This window comes from Cajanus cajan, chromosome 5 (assembly GCF_000230855.2).
Source record: "Cajanus cajan strain Asha chromosome 5, NIPB_CcT2T_4, whole genome shotgun sequence".
Classification (NCBI taxonomy): Eukaryota; Viridiplantae; Streptophyta; class Magnoliopsida; order Fabales; family Fabaceae; genus Cajanus; species Cajanus cajan.
Window position 1 is genome coordinate 58,016,577 of NC_138521.1, and position 19,514 is coordinate 58,036,090.

Below are 19,514 nucleotides of genomic sequence, written 5' to 3' on the forward strand. Positions count from 1 at the left end.
AATCGGTGTGTAACACAACTTATATTTTCATTCAATAGATTTTCATAACATGACTTTTTGGTTAAAAAAATATATTTTTTTTAAAAAAACTAGTTAATAGTCATACAGTTTTTATTATAACTTATAGAAGTTTTTGCTAACACGTGAAACTTATGAATGACAATATTGAATTCTTGAGTCTTTAAAAGAATATATTTAGTTTATAGTTTATATAAATATTAATATTTTAATTAAATTTTTAGTATTTTAATAAATATTAATGTTTTAATAAAATTCATAATTATTAGTATTTTTAATAAAATTTAATATTCATATATTTATAGTTGTTCTAACAAGGAAATGATTGCATGTCTTCAAATGGAAGTCTTTAGTCCTCTTTGAATGGAAGTCTTTGATCATCCACTTCCAAGTGTCAGGTGATTTGTACTTGTAAAAGAAATTTTAGTGTCAAAGTTAGCAAATAATCAAAGTGATTAGGTGTATTGTACATATGTACCTTATGAATGTCTATTGTATATATATTTATAGGTAAAAGAATATTACCATTAAGGATCTAGTTGTTAGGTATGTTCAAAAGCTTTTATTGATTTGTAACGACTGGATGTTACTCATTGTGATGAGTGTGACGAGTACAACCAATTATCCTCAATTACACATTTTGGTAGTTCTAATGCTAGTAGTCAAATATATATCAAATATTCCAAGTCCTTTCGCAGTCGAGGTGGACAATGTATCATCCCTAAGACCTCTTCGATACACAAGTCCCACAAGTTTTTAATGTATGGGAGAGGAGTTTTGAATTGTGAAAATTTCAAATGTTTTCGCTTAAAATTTGATTACTTTCACAATTATCGCCTCTCAAGTACTCTAGTGTCTTAAAAGTCACATCAAATGTAATGATAATATGTCAAAAATCTTAGGAAGATTCTAGAGGCTATGAGTAGGTGTGAAACGCACTTCAAATGTGAAGGGTTACACCTCATCTCACTGTTAATCTTAAAATGATTCAACAGACCTACGAGATGTGATGTTTTGTTTCTTAGGACTTATCTCATCAATAAATAGGGTTTCTTTGCCCTCTCAAATATTTACTTGCAACCATTGACTTTCGAATATATCGAGTACTAGCCTTTCCTTCATTCAATCTTTGAAAATCGAGTACCAATATCATGTACGTATTATTTTACTCCTTCTTTATGAGTTCTAGCAATAGCATAAAGTCTCCCTTATTTGGCAACATGGAGATTAACATTGTTTCTAGTTCATTCCCATCCTTTTCTTCAACATCCTTTCTCGAAAACTCCATTTCTTCTACCTCTATCGGGACACCTAATGCTTTAATAACTTTTGTTATGATAAAACCTCATCCACCAACCGTCGAGGTACCTCTTAAGGTTGAAAATAATAGAGTCAAGGACTAAGAAGTCAATCCCAATGAGGTAGCTTCCCCAACAAAGAATTCAGATCTCATGCTAGTTCCCAACTTAAGGTGTGGGTTAGTCATAGTGACAAATGAATACTCATAGTGGGTTTTGGACAAGAAGTTTGAGTATCCTTCTAAATTTACAGATGAATCATTGCTGTTCCATTTTCTCCATCTTACCAATATTGTGGAGTTCGGCACAGGAGATTTTTTTGGAAGTCCAAAGGCCATTAGTCGAAGATTGAGTGTGCCAGGAAGCTGACAACGATGAGGCTTGTTTTTTTTTTTACGTACGAATGTTTTTTCAAACCCTTAAATGTCCTACTACCCTTTGATCTTTCGACTGCCGAAGTGTTATTGGCTCTCAACATTACTCCTACACAACTTCATCCTAACAATTAGGCACTCCTATAGATATTTTGATTCATCTGTAACTCATTAGATATAGAGCCCACTATATCAATCTTTCTTCATTTTCATAAGACTAGGCCAGACACTTTATCAGGGTGGCTATCTTTAATTAGTCATGCCCATGAAGTGTTATTCGAGCCTTACACCACCTCTTTAAAAATTTTAAAGATGGATTCTTTAAAATTTTATCGATAATAAAAGGTGTCCATGTCTTTATGGATCCAATGCTTGGAGATAATGAAAACTTGACTCCTAAGTTTCTATCCTATTGGATCAAGGAACCATTAAAACCTGAGACTTGGGTTCTAGAAAGTATGAGCTCTCAAGAGCAAAATGATTTAAAAATGATTAAACTTCTTCCATTGCCTTTGAAAACAAAGGAGATCTTAAAGATCTCCGTTATGGCAAATGCTAAAGGAAAACTTGAGTGTTAGTATTAGGTGCTCGGATATGTATGTGCTCAATTATTAGAATGTATTTGATGTTCTTATGCACTAACTTAACTTTTCTTGTTTCAACATTCATGGCTCAAAAAATGAACTTTGACTAGAAGAGTGTTAGGGTCCCAATTGCTAATCAAGGTTCTCGAGAAGTTAGGGACCCTTCCAACTTGGAAACTCAGTTTAACAAGAACCAACAAGCCACTCCTTCCTAGAAACTCCCACAAATCCAAGGGGTTCAGTAGAAGTTGCCCTCTATTACTACCACTCCTCCTCCTCATCCCGGTTGTCGAGAGAAGCACAAGGATAAAAGATCGGAGGATTCTCAACCTCACAAAAAATTGAGAGCCAATGAAGGTACTTCTATTATCAACACTGACACATTTTTTGATAAGGATTTTGACCTTATGTCCATCATGGATGTATCTGCGCTCTCTGTCACCAACCATGAGGCCTTGAAAAAGACCAGTCTCAAGGTGGCATTAGCAACCTTTTGCGATCTACAAGCCCAATCCTAGGTGATCACTCAATACCTAAGGGTCGAATTATGTAAGACTGATGTCAATCCTAACGATATAGACAAGTTAAAGATTGAGTTGGAAGAAAATCGGGCTAATGTTCAATAGATCTTAAAGACTAATAAGAAGAGAAATAAAAAGTTTATAAAGTATTCACATACTTCATTAGTTGATAGATCTTTTGATTGATGATCAAAAGCAAAATCATAACTAAAAATATAAACTCAAAGTGGACAATATTTAACCAATGTTAAGTTATATGTGCAAATACCTCCAAATAATTATCATCTTTTGTTTGTCAAATCATTTTTAACCTTTCCATTGATAATCCAAAATAAAAAATAAAAAATAAAATTAAAATCAATTACATATTTTTCAATTTAATTTGGGAATCCCAACTTAAAATCTCTCAACAATATCAATTTTAACTAAAATCAATTTTACTTCGGTCTAAACCTAAAAAGTATTAACACATCTACATAATGTCGTGTCAATGATTCTCGTACGTTTTTGTCACAATACTTGTGAGACATGTCATGACATACGCTCAACTCATTTATATTATGTCATATTTATTTATTTTTTTGTTCAAATACCTTTGACACAACTTTAACACTTGTCTAACTTAAACTCAGACACGAACTAAGAAAGTGAATCAACTTTACTCTTAACTAAATACTTATCTAACACCTTTATTATTAAAAAAATAAAAAATAAATAATTTATTTATAAGTATTATAATGCTCATAACATTTTTTTTATTTATTATGAAGCTTATTTTTATAAGAATTACTTGATGTCTTTTAAAAAATATAATTGATTTTCTAAGAGTTATTATAAAAATTGTAAAATTTATACATACATATTGTGTCCTAACTTTTAGACATCAATTATGTCTGAGTGTCCGAGTGCATATCATGCTAGGTATCTGTGTAGGAATCGGATGCTTCGTAGGTCTAAACAGAGTTTTGTTGAAAACAAAAAGTGTCCAAGTAACTTCCTTATTTGGATAATGAAATGAGCTCATTGATGAAATTTACAGCAAGTGTACAATATATATCAATAGTATAACTTGTGTGAGAGTGTTGAGAAGCGCACGTTTCACAGCTCAGCACGAAGAATGGTAATTTGATCCAATCAACGCCAAGGTTCTTGCTTGGATGAATGAGCGACGGTAACAGGCTTGATGGATTTGTGATAGAATTTACTCTCGTTGAATGACTTCACCAGAAAAAGAAATGAAAGTGCTTCCTTCACCAAAGTTTAAGAAAGCTTGCATTGTCACGATGAGAAATGATAATTGCAGAGATGGAGAAGCAGGGAGGAATTATCTAGCATAAATACTATGAGACTTTTTTCATAATCGATCTGCGTATTGTGAAGAAAAATAAAGAACAATGGATTATAAATTGGAATTTTTTTGTTAGTAAACTTTTGAGATTTTGTATTTAATTAGACGCGACGGTAATAAAGCTTTGAGAAACTGTACTCGTCTAGTATCTCGGGTGTAACTATAGTCCCTATATATCTACAATTTAATCAAGGAATACGAGGAGGAATCGATCGAAGACAACTCATGTGAATAAAGTAAACAATATGGGTATATAACTGGCTAATTGTGAAACGTACAATATGATTGAGCAAGTCTTTCAAGGGGGAAATAGGGAGTACAAACCAAAAGTCACTCTCACTCTCATTAACTCTATGATGAGCACGTTCTTCAGAAAAAAATGGCATTTCCAATATGGAAGGAGTACAAGCCAGTTCGTGATGAATGATGATAGTCTCAATTCTCAAATATATAATTACCATACTTTTGAAATCAGGTATGTTGTCATCGACGCTACCACATACGCCAATAGTCCTGTAAATAAGACAAGTACGTTCCACATAAAAAACACGGTAGATAAATATATATTTTTTGGAGAGAGAGAGTCTTTATAGGAGTACCTGCTAATAGTTTTACTCTGGTACACACAGGCCTTGCTCCTGAGGATATGGCAACTGCCAAATTTAGAGAAAGAGTGAGTTGCAGAATATCAACATGACAACATGAACATGATAAAAGGAGGAAGCAAAAGATGGTAAAAGGAGGAACCTGAATCAGAATCACAATTGGAGGTGGAATTGAAGTCCCCGCACATACAGAGCTGTCTGATACCATCAGAAGCAAAGCCACAGGAGCCACCCGTGGCCTCACAGGCTCCACAGAACTCATCATTCCCTTGCACGGAATAGCGGACGCGGATCCCATAGGACCAGTCCCCAGGCCCATGGACCCTGAGCGGAGCGACACTATAAGCGCTGCTATAGCCTTCGCACTGGAGCTTGGTGAGATTAATCCCCCTAATGGCCTCGTAGGGAAGAGCGCAGCACTCGGGCGGGCCGGAGCCGAAAAAGGAGGGGGAGCCCAGTGGCTTGTGGCCCATCATCTCCCAGGCGGGGCAGGAATAGTAGTCCTGGCAGCCCATGCCGGAGACGTTGCGGCAGGGGAGGTGCTTCCCGGGGAAGCCCTGGAAGAGGGGGGAGCGGGGGGAGCAGGCGATGAGCATGAAGACGTTGTCGGCGGCGGGGTTCATGTAGGGGGCGCGCCAGGGCTCGAGCGCGAAGCCGTTGCCTCGGGATCCGAGGACGAGGTTGTGGCACGTGGACATGTGGGGCTCGTGGAGCGTGAGGGCCTGGTAGGCGTAGTCTATCTCGAGGACCCTGTAGGAGCCTGAGCTTATGTGGAACATGAGGACGTCGTTTATGCAGTAGAGGAGGTCGCGGAAGCCAGGGTGCCCGCACCCGTATTGGACCGCGAATGGGTAGTCTATGGTTATGTTGCCGCAGTAGGACCGACACGTGTTCGGGTGGCACTGGCTTATAGGGATTAAGTATGCTGAGAGGATGAGATACAGCAGTGGAGGCATGGTTGCCAAGGAGCACTGATGACTGGTGAGTGAGAGTATGACTATGACTATGACTATGCATGCAATGATGCCTTGCTTGGTTCATGATGGGGCAGCTTTAGCTTTATGGACATGTGCTGTTCCTGGGAATCTAGGTGAATTGTGGGAGGGTTTTCCTGCGCTTTATTAAGAATTATTCTTCTTTATTATTTATTTTATTTTAACCCTCATTTTCTTAGTTTTTCAAATTCTGCTTTCCTTTGCTCTGCTTTTGGACCTTGCTTTAGAATCCAATATATTAAGCTTACTTATACAACAAACTCAACATGTCACCAAAATATATGATACCACTGCGTAGTATATGACATGGACAATGCATGTGACGTAAAGGAAAAATAGTGTGAATGAGTAAAACTTAATTACATTAAAAACATATAAAATAAAATATAAAAATACCACCTTTGGTTAAGTTTGCAATTACTCGTGATATTATTAAGTAAATAATTTCGTTAAATAAGATTTTATTATGTGAAATTATTGGAATAAATATAGCAATTAAAATAAGCCTGAAAATTATACAAGAGTCATGTATTACTAATAAATTGTAACAAAAAAACATATATTACTAATAAACCAAACAAGTACCTAATTAAATATTTTATAAAAAGATAAACTTAAGAAAGAAAACTCATAAAATTCTTCGAAACACTCCTAATATCTCAAATTTTGATTAAGTTTGAATTTTAAATAGCTAAATACTCTGATATATATTCTAACACTATTAATTATAAAATGAAATATTTTATACGGAAGGTTGAGATAGAGTGTAATTTTGACGGATAAAAATAATAGTTTTTATTAAAATTAAATTAAAAATAAAAATATTTGTTGATAAAAGAGAAAGAAAAAAAAAAGTATATAAGAAATAGTGCAACGCCGGGAAACTCGGTCTCAGTCTCAAAAGTACCCAAAAAAAAAAACGATTCCACGGCGGTGCCACCGCCACTTGAACCGAATAAATTTGGTTGGAGATCAATTTCCCCTCTCCTTTCGGATTTTATTTCGTTGCCTAATTTCTCCGCAACCAAACAGCGTATACAACTTCCAATTCAATTCCGTTGATTTTGCCGCGCCTCCAATCATGGAAGTTCCCGACAACTCAGAATCCACTGTTCCAAGTGTACGAAACTCCTCTATGTTGCTTCTTCTCTTTATTTTTGTTTTTCGTTTTCATTTTAACTTCGACTTTAGTTGCATTATTCGATGTGTGGATAGCACTAGCCAAATAATTTGAATAATGAACCCTAGCATTTTCGGTTTATTTGACAGTGGTACAACTTATCAATTTGGTAGCCGAAATGACTTGGTTTATTTAGCACTCCATTGGAGGTTGATAAGAACTTAAAGAGCTTATTTTCTGAAGCATCTCAATAAAATGATGACCAAGCCTGTATACTTATTAGTTATTACAGTAAAAATCAATAAAATAGTAATAGATATGAGAATAACGTACCTAATAACATGCCATTTTTTGTCAATATAGCACAAGAAATATGTCTAATCTGGAATTGCAATGTTGAAGTTGTTCATCTTTTGCTTTTCCGTTTTCTAGGTGTTTTTTAGGACTCACCTCAGATGTGCTATTGTGCTGTGATGCATTATAAGTTTCTCACTAGAAATGTTTCAGGTGTCTGTTCTGATTAATGAATGTGGATTAGTGCCAATCAAATATACATACATATCAAGAGGTCGTGAGTCATGAATCTCATGACCAAATTTCAAAATATACTGCAAGTTAGTTCTGTAGGTTTGATGCAGAAGCTTCTCAATTCTCATACTGTTTGAAAATATAAGTTATGGAATGCTGGTTAACATAACTATATCTAGTCTACCTATTGAGTATTAAATTAATGAGGGTATTTCCAGAAATCTGTATGAATCATAATTCATAATGTATTGAATGTTTATCTTATCAACCTTGCATTGATCTAACGAGAAAACTTTCTGTTATCCTCATGGATTTCTGAAAATGTTGCTATCAAGTGTGTGCTGGACTTTACCATACTGATTTCATTTAACTTCATCGTTATTCTAATACTTTTCTTAAACAGAATTCTCCAAGGCTACCTGGAATGGTTAATGGGGGCACAGCAACTGTCATTGGAGTATTTGCTGGCATGTTATATGGTGGTAGCAAGGAGGCAGCTGCTTCTGTTGTAAGTTTATGAGTAAAAAATATGCTTCAAAACTCCATGCTTCATATTGCATTTTCAAAATGTATTATGTTCAACACAGAAAAGATAATTAAAAGTAAAGTCGGGAGTACAAGTAAAGATCATTCTCTTTAAAGGATTGAATTACCTATCCTGTAATTCGGTGAGTTTGGTTTGGTTTTGTTTCATACTGTTAGATATGATCATGATGAGTTAATTAAGTTCAGCTCTAAGGTTATTATTTCATAGTTATTTATTTAATTTGTGGTTCACAAGAATTAATATTTCTTGTGAAAGTACTTGGGTCTTGGGCAGAAATAGAATGTACAATGAAGCAGAAGACTAGTAACCTCCCTAAGTCCCTGTTACAAAATGAGTAAGACACTGTTAAAGTTCAATTGTACTCATACACAATATTTTATATTGTCTATCCTATATTGGAAAACAAATATATGTTACAAAGACTTTTTGCTTAATGGATAATGCATACTCTTCATTGAGAATTTTCTAGAATAGTAGAAATCTACTCATATTAACTTCTTCAAGCTGATTTTTAACTTATGCCTAAGTTAATTTTAGCTTATGGGATTTTATTTTATTTTTCTTTCTTATTTTCTTTTTGTATGAGTGCTTATAGAGAAATTTATCTAAACAAGGCCTATATATGTTTTTGTCTTTGCAATAGGGCATGTTTGCTTTCAGTCCCTCAAGAAAAAACTTTTGATCTCTCATTTATATAAATGTGTTATTTTTTATCCCTATTTCCATAAATAAGGGATGAAAAAGAGGTCATTTTTTGTGAAGGACAAGGATCACAAGTGACACATTTTCATTAATGAAACACAAAAAGGTGACTATTTTTGAAGGGCCTAAGCTGAACATTTCTATATTTACAGGGACTAGAAACATATCTATCCCTTTTAATTTTTTATGTTACTTGTATGTACTACACATTTTACTTGATTTCTCTTCACTGTATTGCTGTTTAGCTAATGAGAGTAATAACATGCAACTTTAAGTACTCTTCATTTCAAAACGTCTTTCTGAAGAAAACTGAACAAATACTAATTATCCTAACCCTCCATGGGAAGACGACTGATAGAAATCCCTACTCCCAAATGGAGTTTGTAAGTGATATCAAATTGTTGTAACTTTACATATGAATGCAACAAAACCTGTCTCACGCTCTCAAACATTGTTTTAGATGGGAAAACTGGAAAAGAACTCCCTCTGAAAACATGCTGCTGACATTTATATTTTCTTTGAAAACAAATTGCTGACATTTATTTTTCTTGCCAACCATGTTACTGCAAACATTTCTTGTCTATTAATTACAGCAATCTTAAGGAATTTCACATGTGTTGCCAGAGCAAGGATGCAGAAGTAATGTTGAAACTTGGGAGCACAGAAGACAAACGTGAGCAATATCGATTGATGAGAGATGCAATGGAGAAACGATTCATTCGAGTTACACGAGGCTCAATTATTGGAGGAGTACGCCTTGGCATGTTCACTGCTGCATTTTATGGCATACAAAATCTGCTTGCAGAGAAGAGAGGTGTTCATGATGTTTTTAATGTTGTTGGAGCTGGGTCAGCCACTGCTTCAGCTTTTGGTTTAATCAGTAAGAAATCATACCCACCTGGGCCAAGTGATGACAAAAGCTAACTGATCTAGTTTGTATTCCAATTTGGTGCTTTTTATCTTGTGAAAGACTTTTTTTGGTTGAAAAGTTTTGAGATAAGGTGAAAAATGGTTAAATGTCACAAAATTGTTGTGTTTACATATTGTTTCCCCTTTTATGTTAGTGCCTGGATCACTCCGTTGGCGAGCAAGAAATATGGCACTAGGGTCAGTGCTGGGAGCAGCATTTTGCTTTCCTCTTGGTAACATTGTCATTATTTCTTGAGTAGTCTTGTTAGTGAGTAAAAGCAGTGTTTGAATAAGTTACCTTGCTTATCTGCATTGTGGATGTGTGGCTATTTACTGAAATTTTGTTTTCGTTAATTATTTGGCAGGTTGGATCCATCTGAAGCTGGTAGAAATGGCTAATGAAGGGAATCCGGATGCACATCCACCTTCAGATCAGAGAGAAGTAAAGAGTGGTGTTAGTGCTGCTATTGATAGGCTTGAAGGAAATTTAAGTAAATGAAAAGCTATTGTTAGGTGTGATACCCCTCACGGCCAGCACGCTTTGTCATTTTTATTTTCTTTGAGAAGTGGGGTAATTTTGCGTTAAAGGAGTTGAATGGCGTTCATGCCCTTTTTATTGGACGAAGTGCTAATTCAATAATTTAGTTAAACGTGTTGCTCAAGATTTTTCATGTGAGATTATTTGGCCATGGGTGATTCAGCTATGATGCTTTCAGTCTAGATGGTTAGAAGTAGTATGCGTATTCTTAGAGTACTTATGTCTTTGGATTTCAATTTTTCTCAGCCAAACAAAAATATGTATTTTAGTGGTCGTAGTATGAGTCAATTTGTGCAGACAGTCTAAGGCCAGCATTCTGAGAAAGCTAAAATCAATGGAAGAGCAAATTGAGCCACTTATCCGGTTAACTGTTATATAGGTTACTGGAATGAAAGGAAATGCAGAAGTTGCAGAAATAATGTCAGACCTCGGGACCTAGTTAACCCAGTCCAGCTTAGTTCATGGATTTGGAGGACATTACAAAAGAAAAAAGAGAGGGTGAGTTAATTATGCTAGTGTAGTTCCTTTTAGTGAGGGAAGCCACTGGTGGCTGAGGCAGTTTTGCATTTAGTTAGAACTGGGTAAAGGTTATACCTTTTTTGGAGCTCTGCTCGGATGTTGTTACGAAATACATTGTTCTCATAAATAGCACTATTTTTTTTTTTCTTTTTCTGGACTGACACAGAAGCTGATTACTGTATGTTAATTAGAAGGCTGCCTAGGAGAAAGTTGCATGCTTCAAATCCATGCTGATCATGTTGCTTAGTAATACATTACTTATACATGTTTTGTCACCTTGGATTTGTATATTCAAAGAAAAAGTCTAACTGAAGACAATCAGTTAATGTACAAAGGAGGTCATGTTAAAGGACAATATAACCCGACTTATCATATGTTTTATTCCTTCGTGTACTTGTTACAAGACATAATTTAGTTTAGAATAACATGATAGTCTTTTTTACAAAGACACTTTATAATTTCTATAAAATATTAATTTTTATTTTTTTTAGTCTGTTTAAACTTAAAAAGAAATGTTTTTAAACAAATGCTTTTAAAAAAAATAATTTCTAAAAAAAAAGGTAGGAGTTACTTTCTAAAAAAAAGTAGAAAATTGTTTATTTAAAAAAAATATTAAAAAAAAAGCTTAGACAAATATATCAAAAAGTAAAAAAAGAATATATGATTATTTTATTTTAAAAAAACACTTTTATAAGAAAAAAAAATTTAAACAATCAGACTTTTTATCTCTATTAAAGATTGTGAGATTATATATTTTTTGTTGATTAATAAGAAAATTTTAAAAATATAGTCTATCACCTTTTTAACTCTTCAGCTATCATTTATCAAATTTTTTATATTAGTACATAAATTTTAATATAGAATAATATCTTCATTTTTCTCATAAAAATTTAATATACAAGTAAAAAAGAGTAAAATTAGTATATTACTATTTTGTATTATAATTATAAATCTAGTAAAATCAACTAACAACAATTATTTATTTATAATGGCATGTGATTCAGTTAAAATAGGAAGGGGTAGCTTTTTTCACTTAAAAGAACAATCGCCAAAACATAATTTAAAAATTTAAAAGGAAATTATTGTACAATTAATAATAAGAAAATTTATTTCTCATTACTTTGCATACGATATTACATTTATAATGAAAATTTTTTATTTTAAAATTGCTTATTTTAAAATATGTTATAAAATATATTTTAATTTTATAATATAACTGTACGTAATATTAAAATTAGTAGTGTTACAAAGTCGAACCGACTTGATTATCGTGTATATTTTAGGCCTCGAGTCGGTTTGAGTAATAAAAATGATCCGATCAAAAAACCTGGCAGAATCCGACTTATGAGTTATGATCACTACTTAAAAATAAAAGTTACTCCTTTTAATGAATTAAAGCTTGAAAATAGAATTTTAACATCAAACTAGAGGCACGTGTACTTCCAAGATTGGGCGAGAAAAAAACACCGAATCAGAACCTACGCCTTATCCTAGACAACAATATCTTGCATATCAAGAATTCAAGAAAACCCAGATTTACTATTTTCAAAGATTTCAAGTGGAACCATTGAAAGCAAAAAATTTCATAACTACTTTAAGAGAATAAAGATTTGCCAGCATCAAAAGCAAAATCTGCCAACTACTTTCTTAATGTCTCATTGGTTTGGACTTTGGAGATTTGAAGGTTCAACTATTTGTCATTCGCAAGGTGCAGACCAATACAACATATCAACTGTGAATAAAATTAAAGAATACAAAATATAGCACAAAATAAAATACCCCAGCTACAAAACTTGTAGCAAGTAGCAGAAAAGGCTAAAAAACAGTGAACCTCCTATGAATGCTTTGATATTATCCAAGAATTCAAGGAACAAAGAAAATAGCCAACTATAAAGAGCATTTACTCTCATCTGCCACTGCCACATGTAGAATTGCATCGCTCATATATCATGGTTGACTCCAAAAAATATCCTCTTATCTATTTTACTTGTGTTTTCCCACGGGCTCCCCCTTGAACTTATCGTTGTTAGTTGTGCAGCTTTCCGTAAACAATCACAAAATATTGCACTGTTATTTACCCTGCAAAGATTCAGGGTGAGAAGCTACTTTGTCATCTTTTTTAAAAAATCTTTAGACTACATCGGGAACTCATTCGACTATGGCAACCACCTCACCTCAATGTGTGGTCAACTAGTCATCATCATATTCATATTTTATATCTAAAGACTAAGATACAAGGATTTGTAGCCAGGTAGAGTCTATATCCAGGTACCACGGGTCTCACTCAAACAATTTTTATAAGCATGCTTAATTTGGAAGTAATTGAAACTGCAATATACAATCGGCTGAATCTACCTTTCTAAAGGATACTTTTGTACCTAAAATTTCAATATTCTGCAGGATTTGGTGGGAGCAATGACAGAAAGCAAAAAAAACACTCCACTCGTAAGAGATGTGTCTTCTACAAAATCTCTAATAAAAGCCAGCTAAGATTTAAAAAGAAAAGGTATATAGCTTCCTCCCGGGATAACAGGATAATGGCATTTCAGAATTCAGAATATAACAACCATTGCGATAGTTATGATTGTATTTTCTTTACACAATGTGGTTACCGACAATAAATTGACTTTTGTGGCACATTCAAAAATTGAAGTGAGATTAATGCAACATTTCTTAATACTTGGTACAAAAAGGATATTTAAAGAAATTACCAGTAATTTGGTTGTCTTGGCTACGAATTGCATCTTCTTGTGCCTTCTTATTTGTCCTTTTTACTGCCTCGGCTGTAACCATAATAGTCTTTCAATTAGTAATGAAAAGCATATGAAGATATTGTGTATATATTGTACAAAAGAAAATGCTAGGTAGTTTTCCTCCTTAAAAATCATTAGTACATGGCATGCAACTTTGCATAAAGATAGTGAATGAAGTACTGAACACCATAATCTCTATGTTTTTATATGCCAGTCACCAGGAAGATATTTATATTGCATATCTGATGATACCTTTAAATTTCCTTTTCTTATTAGCTCTCCTTCTTTTCCTTTCTGCCTTTGTAAGCTCTGCTTCTTCCTTAACATCACCCTTGCCATCAAATACCTCCTCAGGAGCCAACATAGCAGCATCTGAAACAGCCACAGGTGCAATCTACCCACGGAAGGCATAATACATTGTCAGTAACTAATAACTGGAAGCAGAAAAAAAAATGATAAAAATAATAGATCTTAACTTCTTCCATTGCCAGAGCAGGCACATTAGATTGAATAGACATGTCCTCTATAACCTGTTCGGTTCAATTCAAGTCAAATTAGACGACATAAATTTATAGTGTCAAGTACATTTATCAATAGATAATAAGAACGTTGATGTCATACAGGTTTTGGAGCAAAGTTAAAATGAGAAAGGGCATCCAGCTTCAGACAGAGTCTCTTAAACAGCATGCTTGCCTGATCACAAGGACAACACACAAGATTCAATGTATAATGATATATAAAGGATGGTTACACAGCCTGATACACTAAGCCAGTGTTGTACCATACATGAGGGAATGAAGCATATTGCAAATGAAAAGGCGATTAAATAGTAATATAGATATAAATAGGAAACAAGTAAAGCAATTGAGATTTGCACCTCATTCTTCTGTTCATCTTTGAATGACAATGGAGCAGAAGTGGGGTCTGTCTTCTGAACATATTCTTGCTGTCAACAATTCAAAATATATTTTGAAGTACATCACAAGTAAAGGAAAAAATGAACAACACCTTGAGGAATTAGTAATGAGGTTTCCAATGCTGCAGAAAATATAGTTAAGAAATACAGACCTCGTAAATATCTGCAAGACCCTGCTTGCTTTTATTGTCATCCTGTATTCATAATGAAAATGAAATTATTTGTACTAGTTACATACAGATATATTTTGACAAGAAGTTGAAACTTAAAAATCTATTTGTTACAGTAAAACAAGGCTTACCAACTCTTGAACTTCCCAAGGCGCTTTAGATGGTAATTTTGGAAGCCTTTGAACATCATTAAAATGCCCCTACATAATAAACACTAGTGTAAATTAGAAACAACATATTTGTAACTGTGTACTCTCATTGTATTGGTAGTAGTTCAATAAACACACCACTTTTTACAGAAATTGTACATGTTGCCATCTATATATCAGCTTCTACCTGTGCAAATAATATGATGCATTATAGAAGTTCAAACCATTATATTAAGTTACCTCAATAATCCTTTTCTTGATCATATCCTCAATTGAAGCTGTAACTTCCTCAGTGATTACAGGGGCAGGCCTTACATTGTGCTCAAAGTCTAGATCAACTTCCAATGCACTATTCTTGGGTCTTTTTGCAGCAGTTACCTGTTATAAAATCAACAATCAATAATCTAATACCAGATTAGCAAAAAGGGCCAACAAATGCAACCCACAAAAAAAAAATCAGGTAAAGAAAAGAGTAAGGGACTTCTGTATTACCTCACCCTGCATAGTCCAAGTTTTGGGCTCTATGTTAGCTTTCTCCATTTGCTCTATCTTGGATTGAATTTTTTCCAGTTCCTTTTCATGGGCAGATGCAGTCCCTTTCTTCTGCATATGTCATACATGTGTAAAACGTAGAATAAGAAAGTTGTTTTCAAAATAAATATTCTTTATATAGAGAGAGAGAGATAAATAGATATAAAAAGAGAGACCTGCTTCTCAAATTCCATGTCATCTTCGTCATCAGAATATTCAGATTCCTGAAGTACCTGAGCTTTTCTTTTTGAGCTCCTTTCCTTTTTACCTCCAAAGAAGTCTTCATACCTGACAGCAACAGATGAAAAAATGAACCCAGCATATAGATATAGAGAAAAACATCTGAATTAGTAAGAAAATACAAGGAGTAATATAATTTAAAAGTAGTACCCAACCAATTGCATAACATATGACCAGTGAGAACTTAATATTAAAGCAAATACACCAAAACAAACAAATCACAGAATAATAATGTAATAATTAATTAAATAGTAGTAAAATAAATAAATGCAAAGCTTAAAGAAAGATGAAAGATCACTTGGCCAAATGCAGTTTTCCGTACAAAACTACAGAGGGAATCCGAAACTAAAGGAATAATAATATAATAGTCTGCAGCAATTACTATTGACAAAATCAAAAAACTATTTCTAGAAACCTTAAGCATTTATAAATGGAATACAGTTAGATTACTTGTTTTCCTTAAGTTTCCTCAAGCTGCTAATGGTTTTACTTCGAGCCTCCAATGGTCTTCCTCTATTTAACTATTAGGCTATCATCCATCCAGACAATGCTTTCCATTGGGGTTTCTATTGATCTTCTTCTCATAATGACCAAATTAGACATGATTCTATCATCTTTTCCTCAATGGGTGTTACTCCTGCATTGTCTCTAATATATTCGTTTCTTATCTAGTTATGTATGTCTATTCTAACATTCTCATCTCAGCAACTGCAATTAAGGACAGAAATAGACCTAAACACTAGGTCCTATAGACATATGCTCCCTCAGTCACACATTAATTTTTCAATGATATACTTATATATAATATTTTATTTTTATTTATTTATATATATATATATATATATAAAATATCCCACATTTATATTCATTTCCCCTAATGCTTGTTTAATATAATTCCGATAGAGGTCAAATTCTTTTGATGTTATAGTAACTTCAGACTTTATAATAATAACAATAAAGTATATTAATCCTGAATTGAAATTCAACTTTTCCCTCATAGTATTGACTTTTTAAATGTAAATATAAATAAAAAGATTTTACAAACATTTACTTATGTGTCAGCATTGTTCTTAGCCATCCTGCTCCTGCCATAACCTAAATTTCCTAGTCTGTCAATGTTTGCAATCTTAGCTTATGCTTGTTCACACTTCACCACTGGAAATTCAGTACAACAAAGCTTCTCTTATGGCTAAGTGGTAAATTTTTCCCTTGATAACACATTTCCATCACATATAGCACCCAAAGCATTCCTCCATTTCGTCCACCTAGCTTGGGTCCTATTCCTATTATTTGTATCTCACTCTATCACTTCATACTTAGTATGATAGTTTCAAGATACCTGAACTGTTCTACTAGTGGAATGGTAAGATCCCAATTTTCACCTCTAAGCCATTATTAGAGTGCATATATTATTAAACAACGTTTTTTTTTTGTAGATTAAAAAAAGGCAAGGGAGTGAAAGGAGAAAGAAAAATGGCATGTATCTGGTCATGGCATTGAGACAATGACATCAAAACAAACAAATATTGAGTTGTATGGATGTTGAGGCTTTGATGCCAAAAATCAAGTCCTAAAAGTCAGGCTGATTAAATCTCAGCCCTCAGCTACAAATGGGAAATCACTGTTTCTTGCCCAGCCAAGACGGGACTCACACTCCAGCAATAATTCGTTCTGATTGAAAAGATCAAAGAGGTAAACCAACACAATAGACATGGACAAACTAGCTTCTGGTAAGTGACAAATAGAAGAAAATGCCAGGCTGATGACAAGGGAAATGGTGAGAGTCTTCACTTAACATGGGAGTAATCAATGTGAGACTCGTACAGATAAATAGTGGAATTAGGAAAAAGTCAAACAAGCTTTCACATCTATATCATTTATTTTTTTAATAGTCAACTGAAGAGCAAGTGGCTTTGATTTTTCTACAAATTTAGGAGGTAAACCCCTCCTCTGCCCCTCCCATCCTTAAAAATATTATTAAAAGAAAAAGAAGAGAGATGAGACAATGCATGTCATGTGAGAAGTGTTAAACATTAAAATCATAATTCTATATGTACTAGCATATGCCGGGATCTCCTGGTTGTAATACTTTGATAATGCTATTCATAATTTCACACATCACCTGCAAAATGTTTGATCCAAGAACAAGACATACACATATGATATCTATAAATATTTGTGGAAAATAGATCATTAAATAGAAGTGAAGCAATTTAAAGCTTTTATTTGTACATATCATTGACCCATAAGTTAAATTACAGATACATATAAGCAATAACTTAAATTGCAAGCTTAAAAAGGATGAATATCCCTTTTTTTGTTCTCTAGTAGGAGACTGGGAGGACAAGAATAAATACCTTGCGTTTTCCATGCCATCTGCTTCTTCATCCTCGTCACCAAATCCAAAATCACCATCCTAGATAAATATAGTTAGAACGAGTCAGAAACCAATTAATCAACAAGCAACACCAAATGAACCGAACAACAACTTAACAAGCATCAAACTTAACCAATACAGATTTTGCAGACAGAATCAGAATGTGAAAACATTCAAAATGGCAACAAATAACAAGATTAAAAAAAAAAAAAAAAAAAAAACACTAAAACAAGACTCCATTAAACCCCACAGCTTGTAACCTCCTGCAAACTTTAATTCTTCGAATCATAAAACTCTCATTAGAGTTATCATAAATCACCAAACAATACACCAAGCCAGAGGGTTAATCATTGACCATGTTCAAAAACCCCAAAAAAGGGTTATCAAAACCAAACTACACAAAGAACACACTCACTCACCTCATCACTTTCCTCGTCGTCATCTTCATCCTCGTCTTCCTCGTCTGCCTCATCATTCTCCATATTCTCTTCCTCCTTCTCTAGGTACTTAGCCAATTCATCAATTTTCAAGAATTTATCCTCAATGCCACCACCTTCCTCATTCCCCTCCTCGCTCTCTTCATTCTCCTCCTCACTCTCTTCATCCTCCTCCATCGCTTCTCCTTCTACTTCCTTTCCTTCGTCCTCATTTTCTTCCTCATCATCATCATCCTCGTCCAGTTCCTCGTCAAAACCGTCACTCTCTTCTTCCCACTCGTCTCGATTCTCTTCCTCCTTCTTGTTCCCACCCTCCGAAGGAACCTTCAGTTGAGAAATCTCTTCGGGATTCTCAACGAGCTGCTTCAAGCGGCGGCGAAGGGTGGATAGAAGAGGCTGCGATTGGAGGTCGATTTGTTGCCATATCTGTTCGGCGTCGAAGCCGTCGACGAGGAGTTGGTCCAATGGCGATTTAGGGGAAAATGGTTTGAGGGAAGAGAACAAGTACTGGGACGCAGTGCGAGCAGCTTCCGACAGCGACGGGTTCGGCACGAGCCATGACGGTGGTTCCGTCGCTTTTAGCCGCCGTAGGGCTTCGACGCCGGCGTCGCTCGCGTTTGGCATGGTTTGGTCTCTGTTACGCTCTGTTCTTTCGGTGATAAATGGGTTTAGTTTAGGGTTTTAGCACAGCGAAATTTTGGAAGGGATAAAACCTGTGCGTTTCAAATGGACCTAATAACAAATAAATAAACTTCGATTAATTTTCGAAAAATATTTTTAAGCACAAAAATGAGACAATAAAAATTGTTTCTTCTAATTTTGAAGCATGCTTTTCAGATTTAAATTAATAAAATAAATGTGAATTCTATATAAAAACAATTATACAATATGATACGATTATATTTCACTTTTTTTTGGGGATAATTTTATTTTACTTAAACTATATAATTAAGTGAAATCTATTCTTATATTCCTCTCTAACAATATGTAAAGACAAAGGGTATTTTGGTATACACAATTTGTTGTGTTTGGTGCATCTCTCATTATTCCAATTCCAAATAGTATTGTTGATTATCGGTCTCCAACGCTGCATGAGTTGCAATCACTTAAAAGTGGGTAAATTTTTCCCCAAAAAGTTTAATAATAAGTTTGCTATGTGTGTCCTTAAGAATACGACATCGTTTATTATTTGTGCTAAGAAGTCTAATGGCATAGCATTACTTGTATCACCTTATTCAGTGACTCCCATAGTGCTTCCTACGCCATCGAGGGAGATGTTGGGAATATAGCAAAGGATGAGTGAGGTGTAGATGGTTACGAGTCAATGAAAGGTTT

At 34.3% G+C, this 19,514-nt stretch overlaps 3 protein-coding genes across 4 annotated transcripts; 1 reads left to right on the forward strand and 2 right to left on the reverse strand.

Moving 5' to 3' along the window:
• Positions 1-4,375: 4,375 nt before the first annotated feature.
• On the reverse strand, positions 4,376-5,823 carry LOC109797729 (wall-associated receptor kinase galacturonan-binding protein). Its single transcript, XM_020357851.3, has 3 exons — positions 4,891-5,823; positions 4,743-4,796; positions 4,376-4,656 (listed from the first exon to the last, which is right to left on the reverse strand). Exons 1-3 carry the CDS (start codon positions 5,702-5,704, stop codon positions 4,598-4,600), a joined length of 927 nt encoding a protein of 308 aa, XP_020213440.2. The 5' UTR covers positions 5,705-5,823; the 3' UTR covers positions 4,376-4,597.
• A 781-nt stretch (positions 5,824-6,604) lies between these two features.
• Positions 6,605-10,881, forward strand: LOC109796851 (Mitochondrial import inner membrane translocase subunit Tim17/Tim22/Tim23 family protein). 2 transcript variants are annotated; one of them, XM_020356674.3, is made up of 5 exons: positions 6,609-6,863; positions 7,795-7,899; positions 9,265-9,520; positions 9,705-9,782; positions 9,915-10,753. In XM_020356674.3, the coding sequence occupies exons 1-5, from the start codon at positions 6,825-6,827 to the stop codon at positions 10,046-10,048; spliced, it is 612 nt and encodes a 203-aa protein (XP_020212263.1). In that variant the 5' UTR covers positions 6,609-6,824; the 3' UTR covers positions 10,049-10,753. The 2 variants fall into 2 exon arrangements, with proteins under 2 accessions (XP_082931582.1, XP_020212263.1); XM_083075456.1 differs by lacking the exon at positions 9,705-9,782 and having other exon boundaries at positions 6,605-6,863; positions 9,915-10,881.
• A 1,334-nt stretch (positions 10,882-12,215) lies between these two features.
• LOC109796837 (U3 small nucleolar ribonucleoprotein) lies at positions 12,216-18,896 on the reverse strand. Its single transcript, XM_020356655.3, has 13 exons — positions 18,162-18,896; positions 17,723-17,781; positions 15,302-15,413; positions 15,087-15,197; positions 14,835-14,972; positions 14,577-14,645; positions 14,428-14,469; positions 14,237-14,305; positions 13,981-14,052; positions 13,836-13,889; positions 13,612-13,753; positions 13,318-13,389; positions 12,216-12,685 (listed from the first exon to the last, which is right to left on the reverse strand). Exons 1-13 carry the CDS (start codon positions 18,801-18,803, stop codon positions 12,681-12,683), a joined length of 1,587 nt encoding a protein of 528 aa, XP_020212244.1. The 5' UTR covers positions 18,804-18,896; the 3' UTR covers positions 12,216-12,680.
• Positions 18,897-19,514: the final 618 nt, after the last annotated feature.